At 30.9% G+C, this 13,158-nt stretch overlaps 1 protein-coding gene across 8 annotated transcripts; it reads right to left on the bottom strand.

Moving 5' to 3' along the window:
- Positions 1-41: 41 nt before the first annotated feature.
- Positions 42-12,940, bottom strand: LOC122636249 (farnesol dehydrogenase-like). Of its 8 annotated transcripts, none has more exons than XR_006328891.1 (7): positions 9,140-9,241; positions 8,478-8,812; positions 7,729-7,855; positions 7,233-7,386; positions 6,947-7,090; positions 476-578; positions 42-401 (listed from the first exon to the last, which is right to left on the bottom strand). XR_006328891.1 is itself a non-coding variant. In XM_043827268.1 (7 exons), the coding sequence occupies exons 2-7, from the start codon at positions 8,776-8,778 to the stop codon at positions 396-398; spliced, it is 651 nt and encodes a 216-aa protein (XP_043683203.1). In that variant the 5' UTR covers positions 8,779-8,812; positions 9,140-9,241; the 3' UTR covers positions 42-395. The 8 variants fall into 8 exon arrangements, 7 of the variants coding, with proteins under 7 accessions (XP_043683203.1, XP_043683200.1, XP_043683201.1 ...); XM_043827268.1 differs by lacking the exon at positions 476-578 and having other exon boundaries at positions 6,947-6,996; positions 7,078-7,090; XM_043827266.1 differs by lacking the exon at positions 42-401 and having other exon boundaries at positions 413-578; positions 6,947-6,996; positions 7,078-7,090; positions 9,140-9,242.
- Positions 12,941-13,158: the final 218 nt, after the last annotated feature.

Raw genomic sequence — 13,158 nt, 5'->3', positions numbered from 1 at the left:
AAAAAAAAAAAGAGAGAGAGAGACGGTGAAAGGAAAAAAAGAAAATGAAAACAAAGTTATTATTAGATTCGTAATAATCGGATGATCTAACCTATGTTATATCGTCGTCTTCATAAAAATCTAATCCATAAAAGTCTATTTACGGAGTACCGTAAAATTTGATTTTCTCCGTGTATACTTCCTTTGTAACAACCGATCGATATCTCGTTTCGCTATTCGTTGCGAGAAGGAAAGTGTTGCTAGCTTCACGTAAATTCACCGTCGCTTCCTCTTCCCACCCTCTTGTGCCGCAACCCCCATCGTCCTCCACACCATCACCACTGGCTTGCGTCGCCTCACTTGCACGCCGTGACATACACGAGCTCGCTTGCATGCCTGAACGACCGTGGACTACCTCAAATCTGACAGCGCATTTACGCGTGACACCGTTGGTTAAAGTGGCTATGTTTGCATTAACAATTTTACTCTAACGAACCTATCGCGTTGCCAGTCAAATTTTACTACCCAAATATTCATAAGCAAACTAGCATAATTTATTCATTGGATCTTCTCTCCGTTCGTTCCTTATATCTAAGAATTTAAAATGAAATAATATTATTTTTATCTATATCTCATTTCATATTACATTAGTATGAGATGACTCTTGATTTTCTTTTCTTGATTTTCTTTTCTTTTCTTTTTTTTTTTTTTTTAATGAATTGTACATCATAAATATATCGTTTTATCCTTATACAAAGTAAGATATTGTGATTACGCTATTGATACGATAAATTGGTTTATTTTGTCAGAGTTAAATCGTTTCGAATAAGATTAATTCTGTTCAGAGATAAAATCAAGTCGAACGAATTACCGTTTAACCAATTATCCAAAATCTTTGATGATCTAAAATTTCTACGTTGATTATTGATCGAAGGAAATATACTAGAAATCATCAAAAAACTAATACGAATTTTTTATACTATTAGATTTAATCCGTATTAAGAATTAATAAATTTGTTTATAGATTTTCGAATTTATCAAATTCTAGATATAAATAAAAATATAAATAAAATTGATACACTATCTGATATACTTACATACAACAATATACGTCACATTAAAACGGTAACACATTTACATATTTCTTTTAAACCAAATAACATTCGTTAACTCTTATCAATTTTAATAAACACAGATAACATATCAATCAAAAATAATGCAGTGTTTCAAACGCAGTGAATCTATATGAATCGTCCAACAATGATATACTTCCTTGATGCGTTCGTTGATAGTATTGTTCATTGAGTATATTCATCGATCTTTCTCTTTGCTGATGCTCCGATCAGAGAAATCGTTGAAGGAGAAAGCCACAAATCCTAGCATAGTCGAGAACTCCCATGGATATCCTTAGGAATTAGGTTTGGATGAGGAAGAAGGAGGTTGGTGGGTGGGATGGTGTGGAATGAGTGGGATGAAGGGGTAGGTAAAGGGACGAGGAAGAGAAGGATACCGCGACAAAACCACCGAATGCAAGGGTAAAGGAGGAAAGGGGAATGAAAGGAAGGTAGGTTGAAGGCCGAAATGGATATGGGGATGGTCGAAGGGGTAGAAGAGAAGCTTCGGTCTGCTGCAATAACGTAACGTATCGCGCTAATCCAATTTGCAAGGGCACTACCATTCTACCCAACAATTTTAGAAAGAGAGAGAGAGAGAGAGAGAGAGAAAGAGAATATAGAAGAGATGAGTAAAGCGAAATTGGGGTAAACGGAGGGTTGAAATGTCGCCTATATACGACCAGGAATGATAAATAATCGTGAAATTTTCGACGTACTTTTTGAATAGTACATATAACGACGTACAAAGTCCCGGCGAATTCAGTCATGCCGATCTGACGTCAATATTTGATGCCCGATGGGCCGATTATGATAATTTATGAAAAGTATTGACGCACGCGTCCGACGGAAATTGTTTACCCTATGCGATTGCCGGTCTCGGAAATAGTCGAACCGTGATATCGTTATTCCCTCGCTTCTTCCCAACCTCCCCTCGTCCGAATCCCTCAATTTCCCTCCTCACCCTTCTCATCTCAATCATTTCTCTCCGATCCCTTTGCCCAGCACTTTAATATATACATACGTAGGTATATATATATATATATATATATATATATATATATATATACCTATCTAACTCCATTTTTCCCTCGCAAATAATTTCCCAAGGATACGACTCGATTTCCGAAAGTAAGAAGTAAAGCGAGAGACTTTACCGGAGTCAAAGTCTCTGACAATCCGTTTCAGCTCAATTGCTTGAAATTCTACAAAGCCTGTTTGGAATTCGTTCCGGGAATTATTCAAATACGGAAACTGTTGAAACGCGGTCAAACAACTGTTAGCATATAAGAGAAGGTGAAGCGTTCCTTGTCGGGAACAGTTACGAAGATATCCGTGGAACTTAAACCGAAACGTTTGTTTGTGGACCCGTCTATTTTCACTTCTAAATTGTCGAGTTTATAGAACTCTAGAGTCTAACAATAAGTCACACCGTACGTTTCTCTAACGTATACGATACGACAATGCTAGCTACGTTAGTACAGAAGAGAAAGGCCTTTAAGTCAAAGTATACGTCATATATAATAGTGTCTTATGAATTAATCGCAAAATTTTTCTTGCGGTCAGAATTTCCATTCTCCTTTTTCTTTTCATTTTTATTTATTTTCTTTTGCCATATCCTAACTCAATCTCAACGGGGTTACGATAATGAGAATTTATGTTATTGGATAATAATACGTATTTTTCAATATGTCTTTATGTCGAAATTTCTAAGATAATAATTGACTGATTTAAACTTTTGTTATGGTATACTATTTAACATTTAAGATGATACATATATCGAAGTAAACGTTTCCATGTATGCGTATAGAAATAATTCGCACAGCTCGCGTATCTATTGCAAGAAAAAAGAATATTGTAGATCATACACATTGTTATCTTATAAAAGAGAATAAAATATTCATTGTGTATCATACTTAATGATCAAAAACATCTGTGTATATCAATCGTTCGATCGAATTCCTTTGTGTTTTCAAATACTACACTGTAATAATTATTTGTATTAAAGTTACAATTCGATTCATCAATTTTTTTCTTTCTCTTGAAATAGATAAAAGAAAGAAAAGAAAATGGATAAGTAAGAGCGACATGAACGAACATTTGAACGAATTAAGCTGATATATATTTTCTTGAAGATTTATTTTTAATTTGCAAAACGCACGAAGAGAAAGATAATATTAAAAAAGAAAAGATAAAAGAAACATGCGATCAAAAATTAAAGCATTTTGCATCTACAAATTTATATGAAAAATATAAAATAAAGAAAAAAGAAATATTTGAACTTTTTTCAAACAATACATTCTACATTTTTCACGCATACATACACTCACGCATACATCTATTGTGATAACATCGAATCGTCAAAAATCACACGTTAACACTTCGATCCGACAACCTGTCGAAATTTAATCTATTATCGTGGTAACGTGTTAATGAAACTTGTTTCTTTTTTTTTTCCTTTTTTATCATCACTCGCACAAGTAAAGAAAAAAAAGAAAAAGGAAGAAACTCCGAAATAATGCTCGAAGAAAACGATATAGCCGTGTGTCTCCGAATATAATCAATCGAAAGTAAATGAACGGTATAATTTACGACCGTGATAAAAGGAACCTCATAAATCGCATTCGAGATAGACCGTGTCGTTATGCGAGTAACTTCGATCTCTCGAGCAAGTATCCCTCTCCTATATACCATGATATTTTATCGTGCGAACGCGATACACGAGCGGCATAATTTATCTGTTTTCAAATATGCCCGCATCAATAAATTTGCATATTTTAATATAAATTCCTAAATGTCTGGCTTGAGTTGAGCTGGTTGAAGAAGAAAAAGAAAAATAAAAAGAAGAAGAAGAAGAAGGAGGAAAAGGAAGAGAGAGAGAGAGAGAGAGAGAGAGAGAGAGAGAGAGAGAGAGAGAGAGAGAGAGAGAGAGTGAGTAAGATAGAAAGAGAAAATGGCATTACTAAGAAGCATCGGCAAAGACGTCTTTATCGATCATCACTCTCCATCCGCATTCTCTTCGTTTCTTACCTTCATTAACCTTTTAACTGTGTTAGTTTTGTTTTACATTTATCTACGTTAAAATAGAAAAAAATTCAGACAACGAATATATTACTCGAACACACACACAGAGAATAATTAGATATAATCAATGTAAAGGTTGAATTAAATTATAACGAAATGTTAATTGGCTTCTCGAAAAATCAATCGTTTCGTTAAATTAATTTGTTAATCGAAGAATTAATCGTTATTATCAACAAAACTTTAACCTGTTAAATGTGTTTCACGATTTGTACTCTTGTCGTGAAAAGATATTTCTTTTTCTTTTTCTTTTTTCTTTTTTTTTCTTTTTTTTTTTTTTTTTTTTTTTTTTTTTTTTTTTTGACACGACGATGAATATTAATTCGTCACGCGTAAAAAGAAATTACCCTCTTGTTAATTTAATTAAAATTTTTAATGGTAATTGAAAAAATACGTTTTAGAATATTTGTTTAGGACGACAACGAAATGAAATGAAATGAAATGAAATGAAATGAAATGAAATGAAAAGTAAAGGAAGAAAAAAATAATATTATCCGTATGAAAATAATACTTCGCACAGTACGATCGATAAAATGTCTATAAAGTTTCTAACGTTATAATCGTTAAATAATAATTTTTCTTTCGTTATTGATTGTTGAACAACGTTATTTGTCTAAAACGTCATTCTGTGATAATCTCAAACTTTAATTTCCAAATTTCACGAGACGGGAACAGTTTCCACAAAAATTTATTTCTAAAGAGCAAAAATGGTAATTTCCTTTTTTCGAACTTCCAGAGTATACTCATCAAAAAACAAAAACGAGTGTATTTTGTCGTAAAAAGGAAAAAAAATTGTTATCTCTTCGTGACGAATATACTCGTTAAACAGAGTTAACAGGATAAAATTCTTTTCTCTTATATATGTTAACGAAAATATCCATCATGTGTTTGATCTTCGAAATCTTTTTTTGAAACGATCTCAACTGAAACTAATAATCCATTATCAAATCTAATTAAATTTCTTGAAGAGAAGTTAAAAGTTTTTTTTATTTTTTCAAATTGAAGATCTTTATTTTTTTTTCTTTTATCTCAAGGAATAACATAAAAATCGAATTAATTTGTATCGATAGATTTTTTTAATATAAAACGTAAATATACGAAATTGTAAAGTGTTGATTCGATTTCATAGCGACATATAGGAAACTATATATTTACTCCGGAAGTATATTAAACGTTTGATACTACTTCCACGATATAGTTAAATTTTATTTACATCACGGTTTACGATGAAACTTCATACGATAAGAGAAGCTTTTGGTTATATAGCCTAGTCGAAAACTTTTCAATATGCCTCTACACAAATACGTATAAGTCCATTATTCTGAGAATTTCGTATGTTACAAGTTTTTGATAATATAAACTTCGCGTTTTTCTTTTTGTTTTATGTCTGTGGTTTTTTTCTTCGATTGTATGCAAACTCGATTAGTTTTTTAAAGTTTTTAACGATCAATTAATGTTTCTTATATCTTTTAAAAATATAGTACATATTTTTTTTTTCTTTTATCTTCTTATTACTATTTTTTCTTTCTAAATATGATTCCATTGATATAGAAAAACAAAATTAATATCGTTTTAAACTTATAATTTGATAGAAGTATAATAAAGAGTATATATATAATATAATCTTTTATCTTGTCATATATATACTTTTTGTTGTACATATATTATTATATGTATTACATTATATATATAAATATATATAAATATATATATATATTATATATATATATATGTATGTATATATAAAATATAATCTTTCATCTTGCCATTATTCTCATAGTTGATCCAGTGAAATAATACGAAACAAAGTCTCATTATAAACATATCGAATATTCTCTTGGAATATTAGCTTGTGTTATTTCCGATGGAGGTTTCTATCAAAGAGGAAAATAATATTACGTTGGGTCACCGCATCGGTGACAGTAGATATCGCAACGAGGCTACTTAACGCGAATATCAAACAATAACCATACGGCCAGAATTTCGAGAGTAAATCAAACATAGATGCGCAATCTGGTAACGAAATGTACACATGGTAGTAACGGAGAAAAACAAACGCGGCACGTGGTTAGATGCGGAAAAATAAAAAGTGCAACAAATTTGGATCGTTAATAAAACATTGATTATTCGATTATGAATATCGTTTATCGTTTAAATTAATCAATTCGAAGAAAACGTTATACGTTGGTAAAAAAAGCCATAACGTATCGTAAAATCGAAAAACACAATATTTCAATATATTGTGATATAAAGTACTTTCTTATTTTATTTTATTTTACGTGTTTTTTCTTTCTTTTATTTATTTATTTATTTTTTTTTTATTTTTTTTTTATAGAAATATCGAATCGTTTTAACGTTATTAGAAACGGAAAGAAAATAATACCATTTCATTAATTTAACATATTTATAAGCTTTTAAATATACTGTAAATCACATTTACATTTTTTTTCTTGCGAATCTTCTTTAATCGAAGTATCATTTATTTATCATGTTTCTCTTTGATATATTATAATATATTGAATGTAATTACTTTTTAATTTTGGACTTAAATTTATTATTAACGTATAGTTATTGAAAAATACTTTTACCAGCCAGTAGAATTTTCCATTCTACTTATAATAGAAAACTTAATAGATTATAGTTCTTCTCTGTGTTTTAGCGTTATGTCTGTAATCTATAATCCGATAAAACGAAATAAGAAAAATTCTAATGTCACTGTAATATCAAACAAAAATAAAAAAAAAAAAACCCGACAAAAAATAATTATCACATACCTGAACCTCGGGACGTGTTCCAAGTGCATAAATGAGAGCATCGGCAACGTCTTCCGGTAAAAGTGTCGAGAGTTTATCAACTGATTCTTTAATGACCGGGAATTTACTGGATAGATTAGTTTTCACGATACCTGGACAAATACTCTATAGAAAATGAGATTAATCGATTATGAAATACAAATAATTCATACAAAAAAAAAAATAAATTAAGAAATGGAAAAAAGAAAAAAGAAAGAAAAACAAAACGATAAACTTCAAAAAATAAAATTCAATCAATCGAACTCACTGTAACTCGAATGGATGCTTTAAGGAGACACAATTCTTCTCTGACTGTATGAGTTAATGCAACTGCGGCATGTTTAGAAGCAGGATACAAATTCCATCCGTTAAAGCCATCGACGTCGGATAAAAAAGGTATTAATAGTTTCTGTCCTAAAACACTGCAATGGGTACAATTTAAATCACAAGACGATTGCGTTTGAAGATATTTTCTTCGATAAAAAAAGAAGAGTATTGCGTGTATTGAACGTAAACTTAAAAAGAAAAAAGAGGGAGAGGGTGAGAGAGAGAGAGAGAGAGAGAGAGAGAGAGAGAGAGAGAACAAAAGCAAAATAAAAGCAATGGGGGAATTTCTGAATGAAATCGAAAATCCAATTAATAAAATCGTCGAAGGGACATACGAAAATTTTTCACTTAGAACGAGCACATCCGTCGACAGGCGCAATACGAATGAATAAACAAAGCGTAATGCCGTAGGGCAAGACGTTCATTAACAACAATACCTGTTGATATTGAAAACATGCCCTTCGACGTTCCTCTCTCGCATCGAGCGTACTGCACGGTTCATACACACAGCCATTGCGAGTACATTAATATTTAACAGCCTTTCAAATGTCTTCCTGTCGCTTTCTGCAAGTGTAATTTATGGAATTTTTTAAAATGCGCCAACGATGGCTCCACCGAGCTTCCGCGGTAATACCGAAAGCTCGTCCCGTACCAGTTCCAATGGCACGGTGCATACATATAAAAGTATAAAAGCTCCCTCTTTCCCAATGGTAACCCTTTCGGGAGAACCCTATGCACATATTTTTCTTCTCCCTTCTAGTTTTCTATTTTTTTTTTTTTTTTGCTTCCTTTTTCTATATCGTCTCTTTGTTTCTTTTATTTTTCATCAATTAATGTATTTATTTCGATATTGGTGTATATGATAAATGTGAATAATAAATATTAATGAGAAAATAAATATTAATATATATACATATATATATATGTGTGTGTGTGTGTGTGTATATATTAATATTAATATGTATGTATGTGTATGTATATATATCCCATATATGAAAATTTCGATATACATTATGTATACAAATATATCTATCTATTTATTCGTCTATATAATGTATATATACATACATATATATATATATATATAAAAATAAGATATTATAAATATTTAAATAACAATTATTCGCATAATGTTAAAATTTTTGATTTTAAAATTATTTGAAAGAATTAATAATAATAAACTTACCAATAATGCGTTGAAAATCTATAACACCGGCATTATTCACCATAATATCAACTCCGGTAAATTTCTTTTTGACAAATAAAAAAACAGCGTCCAACTCGTCCTCATTGGTAATGTCGCAATGAAGAGGATAATATCCATTCGTCGCATTCTCTCTATTGTTAGCCATTTCTTTCTGTTTCTCGTTCTGAATATCCAAACCAACCACGATTATCTTCCTTTCAAGTAAAGCACGCGTAATCGCTTTACCGATTCCGGATGCGGAACCAGTCACGACCGCGACTTTTCCTTCCCAACGATTCATTATGATCCGTAGGTATTGGTTTACCTGCTAAAACCTATTAAAGTTTCAATAGAATAATTACAACGTTTATAAGAGAAATAAAAAGAAAAGTCAAGGAAACAACAACAGAAAGAAGAAAAACAAAAAAGGAAGAAAACTAAAATATAAATATCGATTAAAAATATTTTTATCTCTATCGATTAAAAATACATTTTCTATCACGATTTTACTTACTATTCATATCTTACTATTCATTTCTAACAATTTTCTAATGCTTTTCTAAATAAAATCTAATAAATATTATAACGCTTGAAACTATATCAATTTAAATTATTATTATAATAAAAATGTTTATTTAATTAACAATAAGTCGAATACGTACAATTCTCGGGATTCTGCTTTCCTTCTTCTTATTATTTTTTTTTTTCTTAATAATTGACGAATTGTCGACACTGACGATTCTAATAGCACTAATTGTTCTGATCATATCGACCACTCTATTATATATCATATTGAACCTTATCTATTGACTACGTCATCAGCAATAAGGAAAAACAAATAAATATTATTTTTAACTTTCCTCATATATGTTGTAGTTATTACTATTATTATTATCATTATTACGTTCATTGAAATAGATAATCTTAATAGACAATCTTAATGGAATGATCTTAATAATTATAATTGATATTTACGCGTAGAATATAAAAAGGAAGAAGAAAAAGAAAAATAATTACTTAAGTTACCCAACAAAAATATTATCGTTCGCGTTATCAAACATATTACTCTATATTTTACAAATTTATTCTTGTCTGAAAGAAAAAAAAAAGAAAAAAAAAAAAAAGAAAGGAAAAGAAGAACGTATCACTCGAAGGAAATAAAAATATACATTTACACCTTGCTTCAATGTAAAATTTTTTTTTCGAATTATTTACCGTGTTCGAGAACGAAATTATATTGGTCGTACTTAAACTCCTGGACGGCATTTTGTCGTCCTTCGAACGTGCATCATGGCAAACATATATTTTGAATATAATATCGCATCCGAGCGCAGAGTAACGTAGGCAACTTGCGTGAATCACTAGTTGCTTGTTTGTACCGGATTTTAGAACGTACTACACCACACACACACACACACATACACACAGGTACATATAATATTTTGTTTCGGTTATGTTTAAACATTTGAACGTTATCTAACGAATGACGAATGAGTGTACAAAAAAGAAACAAAAGAACGAAAATATATACATATGCATTTTTACAAAAATTATGATAAGTATACGAATATTTTATCACAAACTTACTCTTTTTTTACGTACTCACCTATTTAACGATGGAAGAAAATATTACAACTTTTTTGTCCTATATCTATTAGAAATACGTTTAAATATTTATCGTTATAACGAATATCACGATAACTGTATACTTATTTTATTCATTTTTATCCGATATATGTATTATATATATATATATATATATAAAACTGCGTGGAAACCCGTTTGTTTTCTCTTGAATTCACAGACTCCTTTCTTGTATCCTTTACGTTACATATATACTTTCCTGGCGTTTATTCGCGGCCACGGTTAGTATATATCGTCCGAAAAACTCGTCGTCTCTCGAAGATTTCCCGATGGAACACGTTGGGACTGTGCTGCATTCACGATACAAAAGGCAAAAAGATAAAAGAGAAAGAGAGAAGAACGAGAAGAAAGAGAGAGAGAGAGAGAAAGAAAGAACGCGCATACGCTAAAACATGTCGCGTACTAACAATAACTTCCAATGAACGCACTCTTGGCCAATCCAAGAGAAATTCTCTTGTTATGGCTGTTACGGCTGTTATCAAAACGTTCTGCTTCGTTTTTCAGCTCGAATATAATGTCATAAATAAGGTCAACGAGTATACTAAAGATGATAGTATAAATTAGAATATATATATATATATATATATATATGTCTTTCGCATATCGCTCTTACAAAACGTACTGAGCTCAAACACACTTAAATGTGTTACGTTTCATTCTTATGTTCAACAAATACAATGACAAATTCACAATGAGAAAAGCGACATACTCGTTACGTACATTATATCTATATATTCAAGCCTTAATTCATTTGTCGATAATAACGTTGGATAAGTAGGAACGAAAGAATCACAAAAAAAAAAGTATAAATAAAAGAAAAGAAAAGAAAAGAAGAAGGAAGAATAAAATAAACGATAAAAATGAAAAAGAAAAGTTGATGAAACGGTATAAATAAGAGATAATATTAAATATTACTACGTATAAGGGTATGAAAATATTTGGAAAATAAATTGGAAGCTAATAAAGATCAAACATAATACGTAATAAAATAATACTATAAAGAGACAAAGAGAGGAAAGATAAAAAAAAAAAAGAAGATAAACAGAAAGAAAGAGAGAGAAAAGAGCGTGATTGTAACGCATCGAGGAAAACTCATTCAGTTTACATGACTAAATCTATATTACAGAATCCACAGTAGTACGTCAAAAAGGAATAATACTAAAGGACGATTCAGGAATGAGATTTACGTCGTATTCGAAATGAATGAAGGACTTATTCGAAGAAACGACAACTACGACTACGACGAGACTACGAACAAAGATAGATTTACATTTCGAGGACGGATAATCGGTTAGAAAAGACGAACGTGAAACGTTTCTTCTTTTTTTCGTTTATGTTTTCTCCCTCTTTCTTTTTCCTTTTTTCTAAAACGTTCCGAAAGACCCGTAACTCCGAGAGCACGGGCACGTTCTGACAAAAGTTGAACGAAGAACTTTGGGCTTAAGGTTATCCGTTTATCCACCACTTCCATTCTTCTGACCGCTTCGTCCTTTTCCATCTCTTAGTAGAGAAGAGAGCACGCGACGACGTGACCTGCCACAACCCTCTATAACCCTCCCCCTACCACAACCCTCTCCCATCCCCTCCCATATCTCCATCCCTATCACCGGTCCTGGTCCCGGCTCTGGCCCCTTCCACAACCCTCAGACTCCCCTCCTATCCTTTCTATCCTGGTCCTTCTCCTGAGGGCAACACCACTACTGGATCCAAAGCAATCTCTTTCGGAAACGTTGTACGGAATATCGGAATATTTTGCAATCCCAACGGACGATTCCCTGAGATCCCTATCGTTTTTCAAAGAAACGATCTTATCGTACGGCTAAAATATTCCATTCTAGAGAGAAAAGTATACTTGGAATTTTTCGAATCTTCCTGGACACGATAATAAATGGAGTACGAAGGAAATCTTAGGTATATAACTAAATAAATGCATAGATATGTAGATGGAAAAGGTTTAAGAGATATAATGTCGAATTAGGATAATTGAATTTTCATAGTATTAGATCATCGATATTGTGGTGTTGTTCAAAAATATTCTGATTATATTTAGTATCTATTTTATTTTTAATTACTTTAACGTTGTTTTCGAACGACGAAGAAAATTTTATATTAATTTTGTATTATGGTAATTTTATATTTAATAAATGCATGAATATGTAGATGGAGAAGGTTTAAGAGATATAATGTCCACTTAGAATAATTGAATTCTCATAGTGTTAGATCATCGATAATATGGTATTGTTAAAAAAAATCCTGACTATATTTAGAGTCTATTTTAGTTTCAATTACTTTAACGTTGTTTTCGAATGACGAAGAAAATTTTATTCAAAAATAAATATTATAACCGTAAAATCTAATGATAGTGAAAATTATATAATATATTGACTCGTATAACACGGATCAATATAAAATGAATGTTCATCTAATGTATGTAATAATGTGCATAACGTTTTAATGTATACAATCCATATTTTATGTATATATTCAAATAAAATCTATTAATTTCTTATTATAATGCGCGTTTTATTCAAATGAAATCTATTAATGTCTTATTAAAATCCGCAATATAATAATTACAAAATAATTCATGTTATAAAGCAAGAAAAAGAAAAGGAAGAAAGAAATAAGAAGAAAACAAAAAATAAGGAAAAAAAAATCGTCTCACCTTGATCAAGCTATTTTTACTTCGACTGTATAACTGGCTGGCTGAGAAACAGCGATAAATCAAAGTGGTCCACGGTCGTAGGAAATAAACTCGTCGCAGCTGACGATCAAAGTTGAGATCCAAACGATCGTCCTCCTTTCACAATAATACTGATCAAGGATCTTCAAATTTCACGTATACCATCGTGGAACGAAGAATACTGAAAGAAAAATCGTTTGCAATAATCGTTACTATCTTTTATTATTTCTCTATGTATTGTATGTAGTACGACATAAGTATTTATGTACATTCGTTTGCATATTCTGTTTCTTGATTTTCCTTTTACAATTCTTTCGTAACTCGATATGAACAAGATGAATAAGTATTAATACT

This window comes from Vespula pensylvanica, chromosome 21 (genome assembly GCF_014466175.1).
Source record: "Vespula pensylvanica isolate Volc-1 chromosome 21, ASM1446617v1, whole genome shotgun sequence".
Classification (NCBI taxonomy): domain Eukaryota; kingdom Metazoa; phylum Arthropoda; class Insecta; order Hymenoptera; family Vespidae; genus Vespula; species Vespula pensylvanica.
This window is presented reverse-complemented; position numbering and strand designations above follow the sequence as displayed.

Excerpts from the sequence above, each read along its gene's own strand:
- LOC122636249 (XM_043827263.1), bottom strand. The coding sequence starts at position 8,778 with ATGAATCGTTGGGAAGGAAAAGTCGCGGTCGTGACTGGTTCCGCATCC. Across the intron at positions 7,091-7,232 it reads AAGCATCCATTCGAGTTACA|AGTATTTGTCCAGGTATCGT; the intron begins GTGAGTTCGATT and ends CATTTTCTATAG. Across the intron at positions 579-6,946 it reads GAACACGTCCCGAGGTTCAG|ATTCTTAGATATAAGGAACG; the intron begins GTATGTGATAAT and ends ATTTCATTTTAA.